Source organism: Caloenas nicobarica, chromosome 6, assembly GCF_036013445.1.
Source record: "Caloenas nicobarica isolate bCalNic1 chromosome 6, bCalNic1.hap1, whole genome shotgun sequence".
Taxonomy (NCBI): domain Eukaryota; kingdom Metazoa; phylum Chordata; class Aves; order Columbiformes; family Columbidae; genus Caloenas; species Caloenas nicobarica.
Genome location: NC_088250.1, coordinates 16193532 through 16219983, shown reverse-complemented (window position 1 = coordinate 16219983; position 26452 = coordinate 16193532). Strand labels below are relative to the sequence as shown.

The 26452-nt window shown below is 36.3% G+C and overlaps 1 protein-coding gene across 1 annotated transcript in view; it reads right to left on the bottom strand.

Moving 5' to 3' along the window:
- PDE1A (phosphodiesterase 1A) overlaps positions 1-26452 on the bottom strand; it is a 117763-nt gene that overhangs the window by 53487 nt on the left and 37824 nt on the right. The window contains exon 2 of the mRNA XM_065637400.1: positions 4059-4172. Within this exon, the coding sequence (XP_065493472.1) occupies positions 4059-4172 (114 nt within the window). The remainder of the gene's footprint in view (positions 1-4058; positions 4173-26452) is intronic.

Sequence of the window (26452 nt, the reverse complement as noted above, 5' to 3'; positions counted from 1 at the left end):
ATAACAGAAAGCTGAGTTAGGAGGATGCTCCTAACCAACACCCTGTTAGCTGCTCTTCCTAATCTGACTGTAGAGATCTTTAAGAGGTGATACTGAAGTCTGCCTCCCAAAGATATTGAATCTACCTCCCAGAGAGGCGGGGAAGAAAAGAACACTGCAGATAGGATTCAGTCTTAGGTGGCTGGTTGAAGCTGAGGTCTTCCTCTGCTTGGATATCTAAGCAATAGGTCAATAAACTCATCAGGACAAAATCCAGGGCTTAATGTGGGCTTAAAATAGAGAGCATGTGTATTTTCATGAATTCCAGAAACTCTGCACTGAACCTTTGGTCCTAAACTTGCAACACTTTGCACTTGTAGAACCAGGCATCTTTAATTTCCTATTTTATAAGCCAAATCTCAGGAACTATTATACCCTGTGAAGTGTGCAACTTCCTGCTGGGATTTGGTTAATAAAAGTGATCTGTATTCAGATGGTTTTCTCTACTGCTTTACTTGGTGTTTAATTGTTATTGCTCTATACTATAGCAATTACTTTTATCCATAAAGCAATTCATATGTAAGAACCTTACTGAAGTCATTTGAACTCTGGCGACATATAAAAGTGCATGTTCAGGCTCAGCAGGAATGGGCCATTCTGCTTATGATCTAAACTATTATTTCTAATCTGCTAATGAGTTCAGTTAACTCAGCTCCAGACTCCCGACAGTGGTAGCTTCAGTGCAGGAAAAAGAACCTGTATTTTTTGTTGGGAATGGGGGCATATGTAACCACAGAAGCTAATTCCATCCTCCACTGCCATTTGAATCACTGATACACTGCTTTTGTTCCTTAAGGATTAGTGTCCCAGAAGCTGAAGAGACCTTCTTTGTTTCTTTATCTTTAAATGTTTTAGTGCAGATTTAGACTACGAATACTGGTCATGCTAATTAAAATGTGATTATCTTTGCAGATTGCCATGCAAAAGAGTTTACTATGACAGTATCGCTGGTGACTAGAGGCTCTCTCTCCCACACTGTAAATACCTTAATTTATGAATTGCTTTGAATGAGGAAGTGTCAAAATTTAAAATAGCACTATACATAATATTGTCCAACTAAGAAGCAGAGGCTCAGCCCATACTTTTTAGCATAAATTTAATATAAAGACCACCATGTTAAAAAAATGCATCACTCTGAGTCTGAATTTCATGGAGATTCTATCAGTCCAAAGAAATTACAAGCAAAATCAAACACTATAAACCAAAATGAAGAATATGGGGTATATAATGCAAACCACCAAAAATAAGATAATTAAAGTTGAAAAAGTAGGTTTCATTAAAGTAATTTCAACTATTAATTATAGCATAAGTACATAGAATCATAGAATACCAGGTTGGAAGGGACCACAAGGATCATCTGGTCCAACCTTTCTTGGCAAAAGCACAGTCTAGGCAAGAATATTAATTTTATATGTCTACATATACATACTTCAGCAATGTAGCTATAGGTATGGAAAGAGATAAGTAAACCATATGATTAATGCATATTTATATAAGGAATGCTACCAAAATTTGGTAGGTCTACAAACTCTGAAGTTGCATTGGAGAGCAGAAGTACCCAATAAATTAGAGCAAAATAAGATACCTGTCTCAGGTATTTCCTTTCTGACGTAGTACAGTGAAAAATCAAGATTATTCTGCAAAATACTGGATGCAATAAATAAATAAGATTAAACATTGTTATGCATAAAGCTAGGGAAGAACACAAGTTTTATCCATATACTGAAGCAGAGTTTTGAAAATAAATAGTCACCATTATGAGGTCATAATGCCCCTAGGATTAAGAAAACAGCCTGAGGACTATGAAAATTATATATGTTTATTTTCATTTGGGTAGTTCAATAATCCTGCTGTCAAGTCCTATGAGGGCAATTAGCTAATTTAAAGATTTGCTTGCAGCAAAAGTAATGCACCTGTTGCTGCCACAGCCTATATATTTTCAGGTGCACCCGTTTTCTCTGTGTAGGAAATGTCTGTTATTTGTCTTGATGCTCCCACACAGTCAGAGAGACTGGATTCCTCATTGTAATGATACTACTCATTTCCACAGAAGCCACCTCAGTTTAGAAACTAAGTAACTCTCACATTATTTTCACTGTCCCGGTGCTACTACACAGAAAGAGCTATGAATACTATAGCCATTTAATCACAGTGTTTGGGAGGTGTACGGAAGAAATAATCAGTGGTTTATATCCTTGTCCCCTATGCAAGTTTAATACAGCTCCCGTGGTTATTAATGCAAAATACATGTTTAAGCTCTGACCGCTGGTGGTGCTGCAGTATCCCGCAATATTGGCAAGAAAGGACTGAGCACTTCCACAGCTTCCTGAGCATGTGAGATGTCACAAGATTTATGTTTAGAACAATTGCTCAAAAATGAAATTTTATGGCCTCTAGTGTAGTAATATGAGCCCAAAGAGAAGTTTGTTGATAATTTCTTCTATCTGTCTCCCTAAGGATCTGTATCAATTTAATTACAAATACGACTATAAAATATTATAGTTTTATATTTTATAATATAGTATTATATTATATTACATATTATAATGTAAATACACAAATCAGCCCTTGATTCAACATAAAAGAAGCTTGATTAACTTAATTCAGCCAGCAAAACCAATATAAATATATCCACAGTGGCATATTAACTACCAATATTTTAAAATATTTATTTCAATTCATTCCATTTTCTAACAAAGCCCAGGTCTCTCGGATGTCACACAGGATGGTCTGCGCAAATTTTTTCAGTTAAACTTAATTTATTGAAACTGTAAACATCTTCATAACACGTGAGCCCCTTTGAAATCACTGAGGTCCCTAATGCTTTTCAACGTGGGTATTTAACTTGAGATTGTCAGCAACACTTTTGAAAGTGTCCCTAAGAACTGTATTGCTGCTGGGAGGCTGCTCAGGAAAGTCTGCCCCGTTACTACAGTTTTGACAGCTTTTTACAGAATTGGACATGCATGCACTCGAAGAGCAGGACACCAGCATAAGTCACGCTGCCAACCTGGTCTGTAATATAGGATTTGAAAAATGGACCACTGGTACCCACTTCATTCGCTACCATTTTTATTCTTCTGTTTTCAAATTGGGAGGCTTTCTAGTGCTCAATAGTAGATGGTCCAAATTCCTGACTAGCAAGGTGTGGTGTGTGAATCACAGACATCAAAGGCAAAGAAACAGGAAAAAGTTAGAGCAGTACTTTAAGCACCGTATCAAATATGTAGATTTGCAGTGGTGGGTGGACAGAGAGAGAGTTAGGTCCATGAAATAATCAGTAGGATGGCAGACTTCTTAAATGCAGTACAGAACCAAGACACACACTACATGCTCCAGCAGTACTGGAGAAGTTTTGGCAGACATCTTTACAAGACCATTCTGCTTAGAAGAAACTTAAAGAGGGCAGCACACTAAAATAAAAACCGTAAGTTAGCTAGTTAACTTCAATATAGTACATATCTTAAAATTCTTTAAAGACGCCAAATATTTAGAACTTCTCATTTAATTGGAGTCAACCCACATTAGAGATGATTGCCAGTAATACTGCCAGTAACAATGATCATAAACAAGACATCAAACATTATAAAATAAATCACAGTTTTTCATGAATTTATGTATTTATAGGCCACATTATAATATTCTGGCTCATCTCTGTGAGCATTTCATTCCAAAACAGCCCATTTTTTTCAGTCATACAGTCCTCGGCGTGATTATCGGTATTTGGCCTGTGGGGGAAAGAAAATCCATCCTTCAGGAAATTCTTGTGACTTTATGCTGTGGACATTTGACAAATGAAGGAGACAAGAACAAGGCAAATGCTCCAGGAAACGGTTACATCTGACTTTTGGAATCTTACTTGCTTTAACCTTGTCACTAAAAGACCTAAGAGCCACATAAAATTCTGACATGCAGAGACCTTCAGCTCATGTCACTTACAGTTCCATGCAAAGACTAGATTTCTGAAATGTGATTCCCAACATCCATTCCTTTTTTTTTTTTTTTCCCCTCAGACTTACCTGGTTTCATCAATATAAACTGCCTCCAGCACAGATGCTGCATATTCGATATTCTTCTTTAAATCCACCACATTAATGTCACCCTTCTCCAGCTGCTTTACCAAGCATCTTAATCTGTGAAAAAGAAAATAAAAATATCAGTCCATTGCTTATTTCAAATTTTAGTGACCATATTTTCTATTTAAATATTGGAACCAACACAATAGCCAATGTAGAGTCAAAAGAAAATCACCGCATCTCTTGTCTTGTTTTAAAAGAAATCTGGTTTTAGAACACACATAACAATGACCAATTGTATGTTTTTACAGCTTGCTAAATTTGTAAGATCTATTAAGAAAAGGCATATACATTCCATTAAGTCAGAGAGGACACAATAACTACTGTCAGAGTGATTTCATATTAATTTATGACATTACTGTCATGCCTTAGTCTCTAATTTTGTTTAAACAATAAATAAATAAAACTTTGCAAGTTGTCTTACTGCAATTCTTCTGTGCTTAGAAGGTTGATTATGACATTTTAATATCCACTACACACTGAATTTGCTTCATTTAAACGTCTTTAATTTTGATTTAGGCTTCCAGTATATTTTTGCTGCAGAATTCTTATTAGCATGAACTAATGTGGAGCTCCATCGTTTCTGTGTTTACAGAAAATTCATCATTATACCAGACAAAAAGTGGTGCCTATGGCATTAGAAAAATCCAAATATTTTCCCAAGTGTGCTTTTACTTTTAGTTTTGAGAACATTCTTTCACATTACAAACACAGAGACACTCAAAGAGGATTTTGCAATGCATCAACTCATGCCTCTGTAGAAATACACTTATACAGATAAACTTCTTGAATACCAGATTTTTCCTAGACTCTCCGATGAGAAGAACACTTCTGACACTGCTCAGCTGAACCACACAGAGTAGTCACAGCACTGGAGTGAAATGAAAACCTCAGCAGTAACTGTATAGAGCTGTGACTAAACGGATGCTTAAAGAAGTATGGATATTTTCCTTCTTTCTGTGCTATATCTCTGTGTTGAAATAATCTACAGTTTTATATCATGCAAGACAAAGATTTCTGCAATTAAAGATACATCATTATTTTAACATAACTTTCATGAAATAATCTTTTTTATGTGTACAAAATCTGAAAAAAAAAGTGTGAAACAAGCACTAGTTAAAAAGTGGATTCAAATTCAGTTGCCACTAAGCTGACTTTGATTTCAGAAAAAAATCGTGTTTATTACATGAATACAAAAAGTACAATATATTATATAATAATGTTATATATACTATATATTATTTTTATTGGGCATATACAATATTTTATTTGACCTAATTAAAACGTATGACTTTTTTAAAAAACACAGTGATATTCAAAACAAAACTCTTATAAACTTGGAAAGCATTGTTCCACCACAGAACCACTTTCATGTTTTCTCTTTATATTTATTTGGCCTAATTACAATTATTTCCAAGTGTGCAAGGATAATTTCAGCAAATGGAGTTTTAAGACCAGCCTCCTCGGTTCTCCAAAGTCTTAATTCAATTCAAATTAGCATAGAACAAAACACAAATAAGGCTCTTAGCAACCATATTTACGTGGTATTTTACACAGTGCATTGCATATCAATGGAGTGGAAAAATTTGTGTTAAAAAATTTTATCAGAGAAGTGGGTGGATGAAATACTGTGGGAGCGCATCTTCTATGCAGAAATAACCTTATGCATGGGTGGCAGTTCCAGCACATAACTCCTTCCACTTCAAAGGTACCTATAGGCTGAAGAGGCAAATTCAGAGACACCTTGCAGTACCCGACACGTGCACTGTGACTTTCCTGGGATGTCTGCTCCTCAGCAACATGCACGCAAACACACCTACATCATCTCCTCAGCACCAAGGCCAAACTGCCCAGGGAAGGCTGGCAGCATCATCACCACTACTGGCAAACAGCTATAGGGCAGTTCTCCCACTTGCACCATTTCCTCTATGTGTGACTGAGCACATCTCCAAATTGCACTTTCCGAAGTGAAAGCATAAATTAATTTTAAAACGCCACACTTCACGGCAGGGAGACAGGCTATAGGAGAACAATATTAGCTCAAAATGGCTTCAAATCCTACAATTTCCAGTGGTTCTATGTCTTCTCAGGGCATAGACCAGATGACAGATATATGGAATCATTTTTGCACTTTCAGGAGCAAAGGAGTCCCTGGGGAGCCTTTAAGCCACAATGACCTCTCAATATGTCTCTGCAGAGGTGGCAGTCAACTGATCTAACTTGCTCTGTAGTTATAGTTTATATTCTAGGAGGAACACAGAACACAATAACAGACCAGGCAATTTGGAAAAGCTGCTTAGGCAAAGTAAAAGTGATTCTGAACAGGTTACAGTTCACAAAAGGACAAAAGCCATATCACTCAACGATGAGCAGTGACCTTGTCATCTCATGGTTCCATGATTTGTGGAGGTGTCCTCAAGAGTGTCTATAGCTGACCCAGGGCAGATCTACCATAGAACCATGGGATAACTTTGGTTGGAAGGGACCTCCATCAGATCCAAGTTCTTGCTCGAAGCAGGGCCAACCTCAATGTCAGGTATAACTCCAAAGTTAGACCAAATTTCTCAGAGGCATTTCCACTTAAGCGTTGAATGCACAGAGATTTGACAAACTCTCTGGGCAAAGTTTCAATGTTTAACCAGCCTTATGGTGGACTATTTTTTCACAATATCTAACTGGAATTTCTTTTGTGGCAACTTGTGCCCAGTGGACCCCAATCTTCGTGGTGCACTTCCAAGAAAAATGTGGCTCTATCTAGGGTATAACTTCCCACTAGGAAGCTGGACACAGCAATAAAATCCTTCCATAGCATTGCTGATCGGACACTTGTCACGTGATAATCATGAGGTCTACTCCAGAAGTCAGAAAAACAGACTTCCAATGCAGCAAAATTAAGTGGGTTGTAACAGTACATGAATGATCTTATTATACTCAACATATTATGCATTAAAGTGAAATAGCGACAGAGAGAGTTTAAGAGTTGACATTTCAGTAGTGAAACTAGGATTTTAGTAAAGAATAAGTATGTCAGTTTATAAGACAAACCAACAAATGTTAAAATACTCATAGCCCAGCATTCTGCAAGACAAAGAAAATAGTCAAAAGGACAAGGAAAAGTAACAAAAAATAATTATTATTCCAGTTGTATTGGGCAGGATTTGTGTTTATTTGTTTTATTTTTATTAAGTGTGATAAATTCAAAACAAGCTGGAGAAACACCATTAGATAACCTGAAATGCTACTTAAAGTTTGAGCTAACTGTATTCTCCACCTGTGAACTGTGCTACTAGGAAATAACAGAGAGCAACAAGAAAAAACTGGAAAGGCTATTTTGTGAAATAAAAATTGGACCGTTAGAACTGTTTTAAGGAGCAAAGAAAATTGTATGCAGAGTTAATATGACACAACATGAAAGAAAGTGATATACAGAGAAAAACAAATGGATTATTTATCTCAGGACAACTGAAAACTGCATTTTAAAACTAGCAGCACCAGTTTGTAAGGGAGAAAGAGACATCTGGAGTTAATAAAGGGAGTGGGTGGGGAACCATCTTCTGTCATACTGGGTAAACACTATTAACAGTGCTGTGGTCTTCAGTACTTCTACGGACAATCCAAACATGCTCTGCTCCTACCTGTCATTAGTAGCACCACCTGTGAGGTGACCAGGAGCGGTGTTCCTGGTTCCCATCTCCTCATGCAGCTGGTGCCTTTGTCCAACTGTGGGCAATAAGCTTTGAGGCCCAGCAGCAACACAGGCAAACCAGGAGAAAACACGGATTTTACTAGGAGCTGAAGTAGCATGTTATTGACTAAGAATATCAAAATTGTGACTCAGTTGTTCCCTCCTTCCTCCTTAAAATTCTCCCATGTTTGACTTAATGTTTTGATAAGTCTACTGTAACTTTCAGGGGTTGTGTCAAATTAACTGAGGGTAGATTTTAGGTTGAGAAGGCAGTTTCAGTAACTGCAGAAAAAAAAAAGAAAAAAAGGAAGATAAGGAGTTTGTGGTTCAAAAAGACCTTTTGCCATGTCGTCATGAGAAAATGTTTTCTTCTACGGAATCAAGTAAAGTTCAGCAAGATAAATAAGTTCGGAAATAGTGAATAATTGTCCTAAACACAGATTAAAAAGATAACAAAGAAAGGTGCCAGGGGTGGGATTACTTAAGAAAGGAGAGAGTAAGGTAGAGAGGCAAATGAGTTGGACAATTTCCATTTCAGGTTTTAAAGATGACCTCTTCCTTTTCCAAGGGAAAAGAAATTACCAGTGATCACTGAGAATAAATCAGAGTTAAAGGTTCAGTTTAACAGTCTTCAAGAACGAGAAGAGGAAAGTTCAGCCTGAAGTTAACTTCTGAACCTGAGAAAAAGACCACGAGTCTGCTTTCCCAAAGACTGCCTTTATCTGCCATCCGACTCTCCCCATCATCGAGCACTGCAAAGAAAGAACTTTCTAAATTACACATCTGGACTTCACTTAAAACTGTTTTGGAAACTTTGTACAAAAAAAAGCTGGCTTTTGCCACAGATCCCATTAAAGGGGAAGTGAAGTAAACTGTAAACTAGCCCTGCTTCCTATAATATTTTGAACTTAATAGAAGTCACTGTTGAAGATGGGCAATGAACACATGGGCAATATTTTGAAAACAATAAACACATGCTGATGATAATTACAGAGAAATAGTTATTCATATTAATATTCAATAATCACAATGCCAGTTTAAAAATTATCTCTGTTGGTTAAGTCAACTCCAATCACAAGTTGTAAATCATTATGTTCCCGTGAACGAGTTGAGAAAAGCCTAGCTGTGTGCCAAATGTATTAATTCCTTGAAAAGATTATGAGCCAGTGCTGACAACATGTTAAAAAGTTTAAGGACAGAAAAAATGATTATTTTCTGTAAACAATTGTTTCATGTTTTGTTTGGACTATTTAATATTGAATAAGAAAATAAAATGGATAATCGTAATCTTTATTGTACAAGTGTTTCGACCCTCTAAATGAACATTACAAACTAAAAATGGGCTGATATGTAATGTGAAATTAAAAGAGGAGGAGAATAACCATATTCTGACAATATCAACAGTTACAGTTTAAACAGTGCTATTTTTTAAAAACTTTGGGCAAGTGGGAATTTTTCCTCTGAAACTATTTATAATCAAAACTGGAAACCAGTTTTGCTACCTGCAGTGATTCTTGTAATAATCAGTTGAACAGTTTTCACTGCCTGTAGAAAGCATTGTGCACCCAGTAGTTCCTCAGCTTTCAAAGGCAGAAGTTACATCCTCACTCAAACATGAACACTCAGAAAAAGTGACAATATCCAGCAATTCCAAATCATTAATAAGAGGAAGTTCAGCCCATCTATTTAAAACAGCCTAATCCCAGAATCCAAGTTGTTTTGCACACCTACACATTTAAGATTCAGGAAAACATTTGAACTGGGAGAAATCCAAAATGGGTATGGCAAAACTTCATCTTGGAAAAGTCACAACAAATAAAACATATCACTATTTCACTTGAATTCTATCATTCCCTACATAAATTGCCCAAATTCCCATTATTTTTAATGTGAACTGGTATCATTTGAATTTTACACTTTTCTATTAAGAACATGCATGTAAAAAAACAATTTTTATCTAAATAAACCATTCCCTCTAACAAATATTTTAAAATAACATTCTTCAGGAAAAAAAAATTGTAATAATAAAAATCAACCACACACAAAGTCCATGCTCTCACTTTTTCAAGCAAAAAAAGTTCTAATATACAGATTACTAGAAATCTTTTATTGTGACAAAGTATATAATTCCTCTTTTGTGGTTTCTGCAAGATTGATGAAAAATACTGTCTATGAAAAAGGAAAATCCTAGATAGAGTTCTAACGTTTATAATACATGGCTGTAAAAGACTAGACCTAATCATACAAATGGATGATACCACAGAAATATCCAGAATATGGTAATAAAGATTCAGGTTAATCACTCCTGTTCCCTTGCTCCTACCCGCACTTAAAAAGTGGCCAATTAATACAGCTTCAAAATGGGTAATCTTTACTTCAAAGTGTTTTACATTATGGTAGGGAAAAACATGCTGATACAGGGACATTTTGCCAGTCAAGGCAAGGCCAGCGTATCAATGGAGAGCAAGGATTAGAACTTGATGTGCATTTCACTTCCCTGAAATAATAAAAAATGCAGTTTCAAATGTAGTTACCCAATATTTCTTCCAATTAGAGGTGCTGTCTCTCAATAAATTCTGATATTGAAAAATGCAAGAAAGATATAACACATTTTCAGTGCTGCAAATGTGTTTTATGAAATTATTTCTCAGTCACTGCTGTGTCTGAGCATATGCACAGGAAGCCTTGTGGTTGCTAAGGGTTTCACGAATCACATTCATTTCATGATTATTTTAAGCATATGAGTGGTACACATTGATCTGCAATTATGATTCAGTCATTAGAAAATAAATATTGAATATGCTGGTAATTCAGCCAGAATTCTGATATACCAAAACTTCAATCCCATACTGAAAAATTAAAATAGAAGTTGTGCAGCTACATAACACATACTGAAATTTACACTTTCTTAATGATAAAACTCTACATTTTCATGGTGATAGAAATGCCTTGGCTGTTTAAATATTGATCATGTTTATGCAAGATGAAGTGGTTTTCCTTCAGGCAGGCATTCTCTGTTAGGCTTCGATTCATCTTACCTTATTCATCCTGTAAATTTATTATTTAGCATTCTAATGTTGTATAAATATTATCCTTTGGGTCTCATTTAGCAGCAGGCTCAAGTGTGTTTAAAGGCTTAACCAAAATCTAGTCAAAATTCCTAAGTTTTCCTCAGCACCTAGCTGAAATCACAGAAAGCCAGGGAGTCTTACACAGCATCTACCTGAAAACATAAACCAACCCAAGCTTTCTAAAGCATTTTTTAAATTTTTGCGTAGTTCTCAAAAAACCTGATCAAACAAATTGGAAGTGCCTGAGAAGCCTTCATGTCTTAACCTCAGTAACACAAAGTTCTTCTATTTGCAGCTCTGTAACCTTTCACCATCATCTCCATCATCACCACTTGCTGTTCTGGAGAGATGCCCCAGAAGAGAAGGTTCACCCCTGCTCTTCCCTGCTGTCTCTCTCACCTTCCCCAGTTACTCATCCTTTCCCAAAAGTAATTTTCACCATTAGAATCAATGTGTGTCATCAGCACAAATGAATTTCTCTCACCTTCCTTCATGCACACCCAAGATACAGAATGAAGCCTATTTCAGCCAAGCTCTAAGTGCCTTTCAAACTTTTCTCTCACTTCTGCTAATGAATCATCATTGATGCTAATCTGGTTCTCTCTGTTCAATTGCTTTCCAGGTTGAAGCTTAATGCAAAAATCCTCAAACTTCAAATGACTTACTACGTACATACATTCAGGTGTTTTATCTGTCTTCTCTTAGATCCAACAAGTAATCAACTAGCCTTTCCTTACCCTAAACTCTATGACTGTTTCTATTGCCTTAATGTCCATTTCCATTATCTGATATTCCTATTTCACAATCAATCCATGAAATCAAAGACAAATAATGCACAAACAATGATTGATTTGCAAATTGCAAATTATACTTCTAATAGCTTTTGCTGAATACTTGTTTTTGTCTGAAGATTGACATTGATCTATAAGGTTCCCCTGAATTGCATATACATTACATAGAGTGCTAGCTAAAGCTATTTCATCTTGAAGTCGCCAAAGACTTGAACAGTCTGTATGTCTCGAAGTCTTCACCATAATCCATCTAAATTCACTATAAACAACAAGCTGGGAAATCAAACATAAATTCATCACCTGCCAAAAATGATGCTTGAAGATGATGGAAGACTTTCAGTATATCTTGCTTGCTGGAGCTAATGTGATAAACACACAGAAAAGGCATATAGCCCTTATTCCCCACAGACATTTAAAAAGCTTTATTTTTCCTGCAGGCAGCAGCTTTGAGCACAGTGATCGAAGAAGCTGCTTAAAGGCATAAGTTAAGCCTCTAAATCTTCCAAAGCAGCCACCTCTGTTATTTAAAAAAAAAAAAAAATTCCAATGGCAGAAGAAGGATAGTTCTAAATAGATAACCTTACACTCACATTTAAGTGTTGGCTCCACATTCCAGCAAGAAACATGTATCCAAACCTCTGACCCACTGGAAATTATCAGAGGAGCGCAGGCTTGGTACATCTTACTGTCTGTGCTTCAGAGGAACTCCCTTGGCCCTCCTTCACAGCTCCCGTCATCACAACTGCATCTACCACACTTATAAGAAAGATCATGACCTACTTCTGCCCCATGGATGGTCACAGAGCCATGGGAGGTGTCTGCTGCTAGAAGGCAGTTCTCCAGATGACAGTATTATGCCACAATCCCTCTCCCCTTCACATCATTCAGACTGTTTTAATATGATTGTGATGGACTAAATATTTGATCTTACCACACAGCCCAGCAAATGGAGTATATCTTGTCAGCAACTAGATACATTTAATGATCTGAAAATGTCTGTCTTCCCTCTCTCATGTTCCTTCTGCTGCTAGAAACTATATTTTGCTTTAGCTACTCTTGAAACTCAGAGATGAGACAGTACCTTCCCATGCAGTGGTATCTTATCAACTTATCAATTATCACAGAATGATAAGGGTGTGAAAATGGATCTCTCATTAGTCTTTCTTTTATTCTGTCTCTCCTCTCATTCACGCTGAAGTCACCAGTATAGCCATCCTGAATATCTCCTTCATTCCTTGGAACCAGAAAATCTGAGTTGAAGAATGTCGATAGTCTTCCTTTGAAAATTACACGCAAAGAGGTAGAAAGTCCTTTTAGAAACATTAAGAACAAACTATCATATAAAAAGCAAACTGATGTTCTTTCATTGAAGACTGCATTAACCAAACTGGTAATGTTGTACTGAAAATATTTTCTAGACTAATACAAGGAAAATATATTGCTGTCATTGTGAAGGCTTTTGAAAGCCTTTTTGGTGCAACTTTGGCAATTATTAAGGACAGAAAATTGCTAAGTGTTCAGCACTAAAAATTGCCCATTGATCAAAGAATCTTCATCTATGACACAAGAGTATCCTTTCCTCTATTTGATAAAGTCACATGTGAGCAAACAACCCAGGAAATGTCCTTCATTAACATTAAAATAACAACACTTTGTTCTGTGATATCTCTATAGAATCAAAACCAAGATTTCCCCAAGCTAGAAATTAGAACCAGGGCAGAACTTCCTTGCTGCATGCCACGGGTCAACATACAAAAATGAGGCCAAACCTCTACAGGTAACACTTCTGGCAACTTTTAAATTTGTTTCATTAATAGTTACAGGTTTTTTGAGACATCAAGCTGTAGAATCTGGGTCCTGGAATAATCTGGGTCCTCTGTGTTTATTTACAAATGATTTTATATTTATTTCTGACCTCTTGACTTCCACGGGCCGAGCATGAAATATAGTACTGTTTAGTTGCTTAGTACACCATCTTCCACTTCTCTCAACATACGTACAACTTATCACTGATGTTATATTAAGCCAACAGAGGTTACAGAAGGACTTACATAAAAATATATTACAGAAAAAAAGTTTTTTGAAATGGCAGTCCCTCGTATTCAGTCTAAGAATGTGGTCAGACATGGTGCCCCAGGTATCTCTCTGTGCCCCATTCATTCCTTTTTTTTTTTTCTAGAAATTATTACCCTCCATGTCTGACAGCACAAGTGCATGTGTAACAATACATCTTCAACCTGATACTGCCAAAACAATCTGATTTACCTCCAACGTATTTTACGATACGGGGATTTCTACTGAACTCTTTCCACAAAACAAGATTAGGGGTCATGTGTATGTGCAGTTATGCTACCGGATATATCAGGGTAGTTGCTTCAGATGGCTTAACAGGTCAACATAACACCAACATAATCCTACTTCAATCCAAGCTCTAACTTGTCATCTAGTTTAGAACTTCTACTTTCCTACTTATAATTAAACACTTGAAGTACCAGAATATAAAAGTTACACTTTTAATATATAATCACACTCTCCAGATGGGATGACGGAGCCAATTTGTCTTGAATTCTGTTTTTAAAGTGTATCATGGGTTCTGAGGAATGAAGTACAGATCTCTATTTGTTGGGATAAAGTTGTAAAATACAAAAATCAGAAATATTTGCATTATGAACTATTATGGACTGTTGAATAAAACATTAAAATACTTTAAGAGTTACCTTAGTCTGCCTAAAATTTTGTATAAAAAATACCACCACCTTAATTCAGATGTCTTTTTCACTGAATAATTAACAGCTTTAACAAATCTATTTTCACTAAAAGAATTTTTCATTCAAAAGACAGAGCAAGACATAAATGCTTTAGCACAACAGCTGTAGTAATTACAGTACAATTTTGCTGTAAAATCATTACCATCTCAGTGATTCTGAAGAAAGGATATAATACATGTAATGCATATGACAATGTAAAAATATGAATAGGGCTTTTATTTAAAATTGCAATACTGCAATTAAAATGAAGAAAAAAAAAGAAAAAATTATGAGATGCTAGAATCCAGCACTCTATGTTATTTACGAAACTAACTTCTGTTGTTTGGAACTGTTAAAAATAAATGTTCTGCTGAAGAATTGCCAAATCAAAGTACTTCAAAGTAGGTCTTGGTAATGAGAAGTAGAACATTGGAAAAGCTTAAACACATTTGAAAGCTGCATAAATGTTTAAAAGAGGAAAGAACTTTTCCCCTATATTCTTTAAGAATGATCATAAATAGGATAAAATGTAACATGGCCATTTTTATTTACACATGTAAGCTTGATCCAGGATTTGTCTACATGAGAAACTAAATTAGAATTCAAGTCAGGTAAGCAACTGAAATTCACTGTCTGTCCTTCAATAGCTCCATCTCTGAATAGTTCAAGATGAATAGAACTAAATAGAAACATGTCCCTAGAGCTCATCAGAAGGATATTTAAAACCAAAAGTTATTCTTGAACAATATCACATTTAACCCACTGTCTAGCATACTTAGTATATATGGGCTATGTGCATATTAGTTTTGGTTCTGGAAACAGTTGTGACAGGAATTGTAGCAAGCCAAATAAAAAACCATTTTCAGTCAATGCCTGGTGTACAGCTGCCTTTTTCCTCAGCTTGCAAAGGGCCTGGCAGGTCAGTATACAGGGTCCAGGCTTCATAGGTCTGGGAAGGTAAACTGGATTAGAGGTCATTCCTTAGTTGCTGACGTTCGCTACTACTCATGAGAGTTTCCCTTATTCCTTCCACATTTAATAAAAGCAGGCTAACAGACTGTGAAAGCATTATGCAGAAAGTAGTAAACTGCACTCTTGCTCCTATCTAGAGGACACCACGATGGGACAGGCCACTCTCCTTATCACAGAACTGCCCAGGCTTTTCTCTACTGCACTGAGGACTTCGATGAGTTTGGGTCTTACTTCTTACACATTCCACAAAGTGCTTTAACTCATCTATCATGATAAGCTGTACTAACCCCAACAGCTGTTCACATTGTCCTGTCTGATTTGAAATCATGCCGTTGAACCAACCTGATTATCAGCCTGTTCACTAAGAAGTGACACCATTTCCATAGCTTCCAATGTGTTGATGTTCCAGGTTTGAAGGGGAGCATCCCTAGAAGGTGTAGTCCAGAATCTATCACCAGAACTGTTACTTTTGTCTTGCTTTCTTTGAACTGAAAAATTTAGCATAGACTATAATTCACCTCCAAGGTATTATTTTAATCTTTTGTTCCTCATCGTATATGTAGCTGACTGTAATTTGCCTGTTGATATACATTTTACACATATAAACTGACTAGATTGAAAATTCAGAACCTAGCGCCCAAACAGATCATGACATTATTCAGAGAATATTCATGATCAGAATAACATAGAAGTTAGAGTCATTCATGAAGAATTTTGCAGCAGATAACATTTTACTTAACACCTCTGTATCTCCAGGTGAAGAAACCATAAAACAAAAGACATCACTCAGCCCTAACGGATTACAGAAGGATTTTTCACAACTACAGAAGAGATGTGTTTGCTTCTTTATTTTGGAAAGTATGTTCTCTAATTAATTATCATTCAGTTCTAAGGAGCAAGACCATTGTACAACTGGACCTGCTAACCACAGCATCAGATTCAGCTTCCTTTCCCAAGGCAAAGTACGTGGACTGTGCCTTATAAAGCACAGTGTGCTCACACTTGTGCTCTTATGGCAAAAAAAACCCACTAAAAATAGTTCTCAGGCTTTCTGTCCAACACAACGATCATCTTTTGTAATTGTTAAATGATGTACCGCTCCATTACTTTCTAAAAAAAGTCCTGCAGTGATTATCAAAATGAACCACATAACTATATTCACCCAGCTATATTTAATTACCTGTGAAATTGCTTAGAAATATTCTGTTTGTTATCTACACGAACATTATAGCAGAAATAGTTTTCGGCTGGAAAATTACTGGGCTTCTACACAAGCACTGGTTTATAAAAAAATTTCAAACCCAGCTTTTAATAACAATAAATTCTTTTCTTAATGTCTGTGCCTTTCTAGGACTCAGAAATTTAAATATTAATTATTCAAGGTGATGAGAGTACAACATCCCTAAATGTACTCTTCTAGGGATGTGAAATCTAACCTGAAAAGTTCAGTTCCCTTATGGTCATGACTAACATAATTGCTAAACTGTGCTTCATTTTTCATAGCTCTGCTGAATGAATCACTATCCTTCCATCTCTCTGCAAAGCCTTGACATTCTTTTCAAGAAAGAATCTGGCCGCATTTTAATTTCAAAATAGAAAACCAGTAACTCTCTTGGTTCAGTGTTATTAGATAATGTTTGTTTACACACTCACTATGGATTTAGGAAAAGCTTGTATGTATAAAAAAATTGAAATTGGCAGTAAAACAGTTTGTTATAAAGTGTAACTACACACTGTGATTTGCCTGTCATATTCTCAAACAATACACCATTCTGTTTTCCATTGCTTTTCAGAATCGTCTATTGCAGCATTTTGGAATCCTCAGTTTTGAAATCAGATTATTCACTTTAATCAACATGGCATTACTCAGAGAAGTAAGCCAGTAGTTTGGCCAAGAAAAGCAAGTCAGCTTTAATACAGCAGCGATCAATCCAGGTGCTGATCACGAGCGAGTGCTTGCCTGAACAAAGATCATTAAGAAATTCTAGAGCAAATTATACAGGAGTTAAATTTCATAAACTTAATGCAAATGAGAAAGTACCTTGTTCAGTACTCACCTATCAATGTATTGCTTTCACGTGCAGATATCTCTAATGTCTTGTGTATGCAACGCAGGACATTCCCAAACGGATCATGGTGAAAGGAAAACTAAATGTGATGCTAAGTAACAGTTCAGTTCTGGTGAATGTGGTTTTGCATGTGTGCCTTGATCAAGTAAATCGCAAAGATAAGAGCTTGGGGTTAATGAGAGCGTTTACAGCCTGTTTGACTGTGGTCATTGGGATGAAAAGTCTTTGAGATTTTTATTGCCATTAGAGGTGGCGAATAATCACGTTAAAGTACAGTTTTGCCCTGGAAAGAAAATGTGAAAATGACAGTAAACCAGCTGGAGATCACCTTTTTGGGAGGCCACCACCCTTTCCTAGGTCAGCAAATGACAGTAACTGCTACAGCCTGTCTATGTGCTTCCATGGCTGGAATGCCAGGGCCAGAACCCCGGCTGGCTCGCTGCTGTGCAATGGTCATTAATGCTGTATTGGATCACACTAGGAAGTGAGTCTTCTAAGCCATTTTATATCTATCTCAGCTTATTATTTCTGAGGGTCTCAGGGTTTTCTTAATGCCATATTTTATGATTATTGATGACTAGAAATTCAATTGTAAGGAACATTAAAGGAACTTGTGGACTCTAAGCAATTTTTAAATTTATTCAAGGACTCAAGGATGTAATTCTGAAAGATGTGTGAGAGAAAGAAAGAAAGAAGAAAAACAACCACATTTCTTACCATAGGGAGGATACACTTCAAAAAATAAAATATGGAAAAGCAAAAGGATTGCAAAACACTCAACTGGGAGGTAAATACATAGCTGGAAACTTTGCTTTACTGTGTAGTGCCAAGTTTGTTAGAGGTATTCGCATATATAAATAAATTAAATACACACTGAAGTTAGAAAAAGTGCACTCACCATAAGACTGGGGGATCAAACCAAGCAACGAAGAGATTTAAATCTAGCTTTTTAACATTTAAGGCAAATGCAACAGTTGTTAAGAGATGGATTTGCTTCCTTTTTAGGAAACCTGTGTTGAAATTCCTGATTGATTAACTGAGAGTATGCAAGAAAATCAGGTTAAAGCCCTCCTCTACCATAGTCAGCCAAGGAATACAAATGAAATGTGAACAAGTCAGAATAGAGACACTAACATTTAATACAGTAACTAAACTAGCAAAAATGTTTACGTACTTTTATCAAGAAACTTGCCCAAGGCTTAATAAGGTGGAATTAAAGTAAAATATGCGGGGACAGCTAACAGTTATGAAAAAGCAGGTATATGTGCACCCAAAGGAAAAATATATGATCCATGCATAACTGTTTGGAGAATAAAGGACAATAAGTATTTTTAATCATTTTTCTATTAATCTTCAGGTTTTATTCTCTTTGAAATTTGCTGTCTCACAAATATGATTCTAACTTTGCATAGATCAGCATGTACTTTAAAATACTGCTAATATTCTACTTTTTGATACATTTTAATGTATTTTACATGAAGAAGAAATGTAAGTAAAATCAATGTAATAATTTTCCTCCTGTAGATCCTACATCAGGTATTAGAGAAAGGCATTTGTATTATGGTGGATTGGATTTAAAGTGAAGTTAATCCAGGGAGTAATTTAAAGTATGCTTTGCCATAAAATAACTGTCTTCTACTCTTGTTTTCAAAATGTAGTAGCACGGAAATACTTGTTTAAGCTTCTTATTCACTATGATTATTATTTTGAGGTCACTCCAGCTGCATTTATCTTAAATTTGAATCCAGAATAGTTAATCTCAGACTCTTTTCTGGAATATTCTTACTGAAGTTCCAATGGGACCACATTAAATGAACAAACACAAAAAAGCAGAGTAAGATATTCATACAGTACAGAGAAATAAACCTTGTCAAAACTGATCTCACAAAATGACAACAATAACTCTCAAAGAGGATTAATCAAAGGAAGATTTAATTATTTTGTGCTAATAGATTTGGAGGTGCTTACTCAACCACAGCTATTCTGCTAGATTCTGATATATTGAAAAAAGAAACCTTGGCACCTCAACCACAAACATGATTACAGAAATAACATAAAAATTTACTAAATTTTCATGACCTCATTTATACTACCTAGTTGTCTGACATGAATTTCAGTTGTTTTTGCAGTAGGATGAATTAATCAATTCAATTCAGAGGCAGAATATCTTGATATGCAGATACATATTGGATCATAGATTGATGCAAGTCCCCAAATCTTACGATATATAAATTAATCACAGGAATAATTTCCTTGTGAGGCAGATTTCTGAGTTTTATCCCTGTGGTTTATCACCTCAGGTTACAACCAGACTGTCCTAACATTTTAAGGTTGAAAGTCCTGGCTGCAATTCTTTTTCATCAACTACATTAACCTCACAAGTCCAACTGCACTGTGCACCTACAGACCCCTTTCTTTCAGAGGCCTGTGAAAGCCGCTGAGTAACATGAGACAGATTTTTTTAAACACCAGTACTCATTGTTCAGTTTAGCCCAAAGAAAAATACCTACAGCACTAAAACCTCTATGTTTTCGTCTGCTTTGCCATTCACCTTTCGATTCATTCCAGGTTGCCTCCACCTCTAACCAAACATGGGCATTTCCTGGCTCTTTCCATGGATTCCTGCCAGGTCTCACGGGTGCCCACTGTCCACTTCCATGTTCTAGTCATGATCCTTAACCTATTTTGCATTTCCTCTAATCTCACCGCAGGAAAGTGAAAGACAAATTTTGCGCCTATAGGCCTTCCTTCACTTACATCCCTCGGTGCTTTTGCTCTAAACTGGGCCTGGTCCTTTTCAGTTTTGTTTCTTGGTGGCTTAGTTTTTTTCTTGCCGTTCAACTCCCTGCACTCAAACAGACATGTCAAAGAGGTGAACTGAGGAGTACCGGCATTAAGAGGGCATTTTTCCTCACTTTGCCGTTCATCTACAAAATAAATGTACAGCTCACGCAGTGAGGAACTTTATTAATACACAGCTACAGCTTGTGTTTGATCAATTTTTTTAACATGTCTATCTATGATATGGAAGTAATACACTTACAATTATATAACAGTTAAGTCACTAGGAAAGGCAGCTTTCTACAGATTATTCTTCGGTTCTGTTCTAATAAAGGTACATTTATTTATTTTCAATATTTAATTGATGCAAAGCAAGCAAATATGAAACATCGTATGTTCTCTAAGACTGAAGGCAACTGTTTCCTAGATCTTTATCACTGCAATATAATGCTGATGTCAGTAATAGTGTTAGTCATCAGAATTTTAGTTGGCATGAATCTCACAGAAAACAGTGCAGTTGTATCAGTTTACATGAGCACATGGGTTTTCCAAAGCATTTTGGTATAATGGCATGAAGAAACAAAATAAGTATTTTCTAGATGAAGACTATCTGCACTGATTTTTTTCTTAGTTGAGTATATATTTAAAGTTTCATCACAAAGCCATTGAACAGCTTCAGTTATGAAGACAGATAAGAAAAGTTGTTTAGAAATACATGAATACCTCATGTATATAATAAAGATATATGGATTAGCAGTTCATGAAAGATATCTTACTGCTGTCACCAATGAAGCATAATTTGTGCTTCAAATGCATTTAATTCATTTGCAATGGTCTCTAGTAATGCTTCAGTCCTGAAAATACATAAAATCATAAATCATATCGGTTTGAGAGCGTAAATCCTGTCATATAACTTCTTTTCACTAAGGCCTGGCTGAAGAAGAATCCAGGGTGGACTCCTCTGAAAGCCCGCAGCAGGAGCAGAGCCATGCTGGTGTCCCGCAGAGCCAAGCCACTGGTGGCAGCAAGGTGAGGCACAACAGCTCTCTCACGCGCAGAGAGGGAGGTTTAATTACACAAGTGTTTCTCAAACAATACGAGTACCAATCTGCCTTTTACCATACCCACATCTACATATCCAGATTATTGGAACTTGTGGCTTAGCATTAAACTCCATTGAGAGCAACCCTTCCATTCCTCACTGCTCTTCTTGTTACATACCAGGAATCAACTGGATCACAATGGCTATTCTCTGTTGCAATGCTGGAGTTTTTTTTTTTCAGCAATGCAGCTTCTTACAAGCTCCAAATTATAAATTGGCTATATGGCAGAACGATTTTGAATTGGCATGTAATATTCTAAGAGGAAAACACATCTTTAACAAAATGATTCTTTGACTTTGCAATCCTTTATGCACACTCCATTTAACTCCACCAGATTTCTACTAGCAGAAGACTTAAAATGATGTCTTAAACTATCAATTTTAGGTGTCTTATAAAGCAATCCAAATTTTCCTTTCTTTGATGGTGGTGGAATAGACGATCTCTTAAGCGTCACTGTGTTTTCCAGTAACATCCCTTATAACACTGTAAATTCAATACATGTAAGGCCTAGGTCTCCTTTGGAAATTATAATTACATTTTTCAGGTTTGCTGCCATGTTTTCTTGTGATGAATAAGGCAGTTTCTGAGTTGCCTTTCTGAATATTGTCAGCACTTCCCAATGCCACGTTTATAAAACTGTGGCACTTTTCCAAAACATATTGTCTCATAAATCTTATTCAAATAGAAAAATCTTTAAACAGTATTTTGCAGACCTACATCAGTGAAAGAACATGGAAACTTTTTATTTTATAAATAGTATTATAGGAATCCATATAAGTCAGTTAAGAGGTTTTTCAGACCTTTTAGAGATTTTGAGTTTTAAAAAGAAACTAAGATAAATATATCATGATAATCCTGTTCACAACACCTAGAGAAGCGCTATTTATGAGACCTGTCATTGCATTTAACTAGCTGCTCGTAATTATCAAAAAGATAAACACTGTTGTAAGATGGATTCATGGTAGTGCATTTTCTCTATTAATAAAAAAATATCCCTGCAGTTCCTCTACTATTGGATTAGACGGTATAATTATGTGAGCTGCCAGATCATTTACCAGCATTCCCCTATAGAACTGAACTATTTTGATTTAGCTGCTAGATTTAGCTATCATTCTAAAACTTAAAACAAGGATGTCCAATTTTGTAGTAATCACAGAAAACCAATATGTTACAGTGGTTCTCACATCTTCTACTCCACATTCAGATTTGACATAAGCTCAGTATTTGACATTTATGTTAACATTTAAAACTACAGGCATTCATTTCACTTAACACAGCAAACAAAAGCTCAAGAACTTCCTCAAACTTTTCAATACATCCCAGAAAGAAAACAGAAAAGCCATTTCTGAATATTGTAGAGTTTATCAAGCAGGCTACAAGTATGGATCTTTTTATCAACAAAAATTTCACTGAAGATTATACAGTATCAGAAAAGCTTTTAGGTTTGAATAACTAGCATTTTCTTATGAAAAGCAAGCTTGTATTTTGTCAAAAACCTCTTATGAGCAGAGCACAGAACAGTGGGAGCATTTTGTAGTCACTTTGCTTTCTGAATGTTCACAAGTACTACATGACAGAACAGCTTTATGTCTTCGGCAGTTGATTCTCACATGCGTCAGCCTCTGGGCCATCTGATAAGGATTGCTCTGCTACTCTAAATCAGTAAGTACAGTAGACCTCGGCCTAGCTGACATAAGTATATACACCAGCCAATTCCTGAATGTCTGTTTTATCAGGGGAACTCTCAGCAGCCCAACAACAAAGAAGAGTCTGGTCCCTGTTCCTAGTCTCAATGATTTTTATAATCCAGTTCACAAATGGCCACTCAGACTAGGGCACCAGGAGGGATTAAAAGCCAGGATGTCCTGCTATGAAAATAAATATATCAATTCACGATTCTGTAGTTTCTTCATGTGCATACTTAAGGCAACTGACTCATCTTTTCAGAGAGGAGCATGTAGTAAAGCATAGACAGAGAAAAAGGAACAAAAATGATATATGTAAAAATTCATAAAGAAAATAAATGAACCTATCAAGTTCCCATTCATGTTGCTTTTAACAATATTATATTTTTTCTTATAGCTAATCAATAAATTATTATCAAGATCATTTTAAACCACTTGGACATGTTTTCAACTCCAACAAAGGATGACAAGCTCAGACCACCTAATAAGAGCTCTTTGCACATAAATATATGTATTATAACTATAATACCTAAGATAGCTCCACTTCCAACAGAACAGGAATAATTATCCACTTAGATTCAAAATGTAATCTAGTGATCCAGTTGACTCTATGGAGCCAGCTAGACTGGACACATAATTGTCATCTCTCTTGGAGAGATGTCTTGTGCAGGAGACTTTTGTCTTGTGCAAAAGTTCTTGATCTAAAGATCTGCTCAGCCCAACAGATTTGATTTTTGCAAACTGCAATAAATCTTGATTACAATATTTAGCAGGTTTTGATCCCATATTACCAATATACATTTAGAAGACAAATTTTCTAGACTGGATTATTGGATGGATTAGAAACCGATAGATGTTCTGGAGAAGTGAAGCATATTGTACCTAGTCTACAGAAATTTTAAAAGTTCCTGAAGGTAGAATATAGATTTTCCTTCCCATACTGTTCAGTCATTTTTGACAGAATTATAGACAACTTCAGCTTCAGTTCTTTGTCTCTAGAGAGATATACATCAACTGAAAATATCAACAAACCTTTGGAAGAAACACTGCATTAAATTGCTTGAAGAACCATAACTTGCCATAATGCTAAAAGATCCCTTGAACTTTAACCTCTCTATCAATACAGACAGCTGGCCATCAGTATCCGCTGGAAGGGTCATGTAGCTGAAAGTGTCTGCGGTTTGTCCAAGCAATAAAAAGTGAAGGGAAACTACTGCTACAGTAAATGAATAATTTTCTTTTCCTCTCTTTTCTTTGAGATGTATTTCTACGTATCACTGTAAAGGAAGCATTTCCTAGGAATTGCAGATACCTGATGTACTGGAGGAACTGGCTTCCTCCCATGGCCCAACAAGCAGTGCTGGGAGTCGATCTGCTGCCCACATGCTTTCTCAAGCCAGGTCAAAGGAAAGGAGCCAATTCACAGAACAATCCAGACTGTCTTCAAGTTTGAATTTTGGCATAAGTTTCAGCTCTAAGATCATGTTAAAATTTCAGTTAAGAAAACTTTAAATTGGACTTAACAAATTGTATTAATAAAATGGGTAATCAACCTCAGACATGGAAAGGAAAAAAAAAAGCAGCATTCATAAAACTATAATATACCACAACTGCTACTAACATCCATCTCAAGCAAGGAAATGTTTAAGTAATAACAGAAAGGTCTTATACTGATTTTGCTCTAAATCCTCAGCATTTAAAGCTGTGCAATCAGTTTTGTCTGAAACTTTTGTATGTTTGAAAGGCATCTCGCTGGCAATGCTTTATGCCTGTTTTTATGTCTTGTTCTCTGAAACAGAAGGAAAAGCAATATAGGCACGTAACTATGGAGAGGATGAAAAGCTGATTAAATGTACACAAAATACACCAAGAGAGACAGATTTTCCATTTCTATCAGCCAAAAAAACCCTATCAACCTCTTTAAAAAGCCAGTGCATATAAATAATGTGCTGCTTAAGTCATCTGCAAAGCTTTCTATATAGTAAAGAATTGAGTTATGGTTTCCTGTTCCGTTATTTGTTGTCTTTGGTCAGTACCCAGGTGCATGGAAAAGTTTTCAAAGTCATGTTTATCACTAAAAAAAAAGAAAATTCTTGAGAGTTACAAACTGGCTAGCTTCTTTAGCAGGAAGAGGATTTGCTTAATGTTGTTCTGGCACACAAAACATAAATCTGGTCTCAGAGAGAGATGCTATATAATCTAGTCTTTTGCTTCTTTCACAAATTGCATACTGCCAGAATTGACAGAAGATTTTACAAGCCCTGAAGTGCAAAGCCTTCTGTGTAAATATACATGTTCATTTTTAGTTATTAGCTCTAAAAGCTGTGTGGCTTTGGTCCTTTAATATTGTGAACAAGATAAATTTTGAATGGTCTGCCATTTATCAAAGTTCCCATCAAGAACAGCTGCTCAATAGCCAGAACTGAAGACTGGAGAGCTCAGTCATGTACATTTTACCCACAACAGTAAGCAATTACATGTATAAGCAGTTCCATCAGCATCAAGAGGGAGACAACATAATTACAAGATTTGTACAACTTGGCCTCGGAACAAAACAAAAACAGGAACTTAATTTCTGATCAGTCATCTTATACATTAAATATACATTATGCCCAGACACAGGAGGCTCAAATCAGTTATCTAAGACAGGCATCCTGTGCCATTGGAGATTCCATGGAGTATCTCACCTGGTCCCCAGCTGCTGCTCCAGAAGAGCACAGGTGTCCTGCAGGTCCTGTGTCATATCTGCCAGCCCTGGGTGGATGTCTCGGGCACCCTTAGGTGTCTCAAATGGCACTAGATGCCTGTATTTGAGCGACTGATGCAAGGCTAGGCTGTCATTTCTTTACAGGTTAGCAGATAAACGTTCCTTCAGACAGAAGATATTCAGTTCAGAAATCACTGAAATCTACTTGAAGAGAAACGGGAGAAGGGTTACATTTCCTCAGAGACAGCGAGTGTGTGGGATGGTGCTACTGCTGCAGTATGACATAAAAAGCCTGGTCTCGTACATGTGTTGTGAGGAGAACAGAAAAAAGTAGAGAGAAAGCCAGAGAGACGGAGACAGAGAAAGCGCATATATACTGCAGCCTTCTGAGATGTCGAGAGCACAATTATCCCTTGTTTTGTATGATTTTTTTACCTTTTGCAATTGATTATAACCTGGTTTAACAAAGGAGGCCTCATCATTTACTGCTGTGCCCAGTTTTTACCTCACTTCTCAGTCAAGCATGACGCCTGAGTAACAGGCATGGGAAAGCAACAGATGTTCTTAACACCAAAATCTTTCTACGCCACCAGCATAGTATTAAAGGAGCCCTGATTAAATCTGCCTCTGCTGCTCGGCAAATAATGTACTGGTCATAACGTAAATGGGAACCAAACCCATCAGATAAAATGCACAGTAATTTTTTTGTTGTTCTCTTTTGAGATC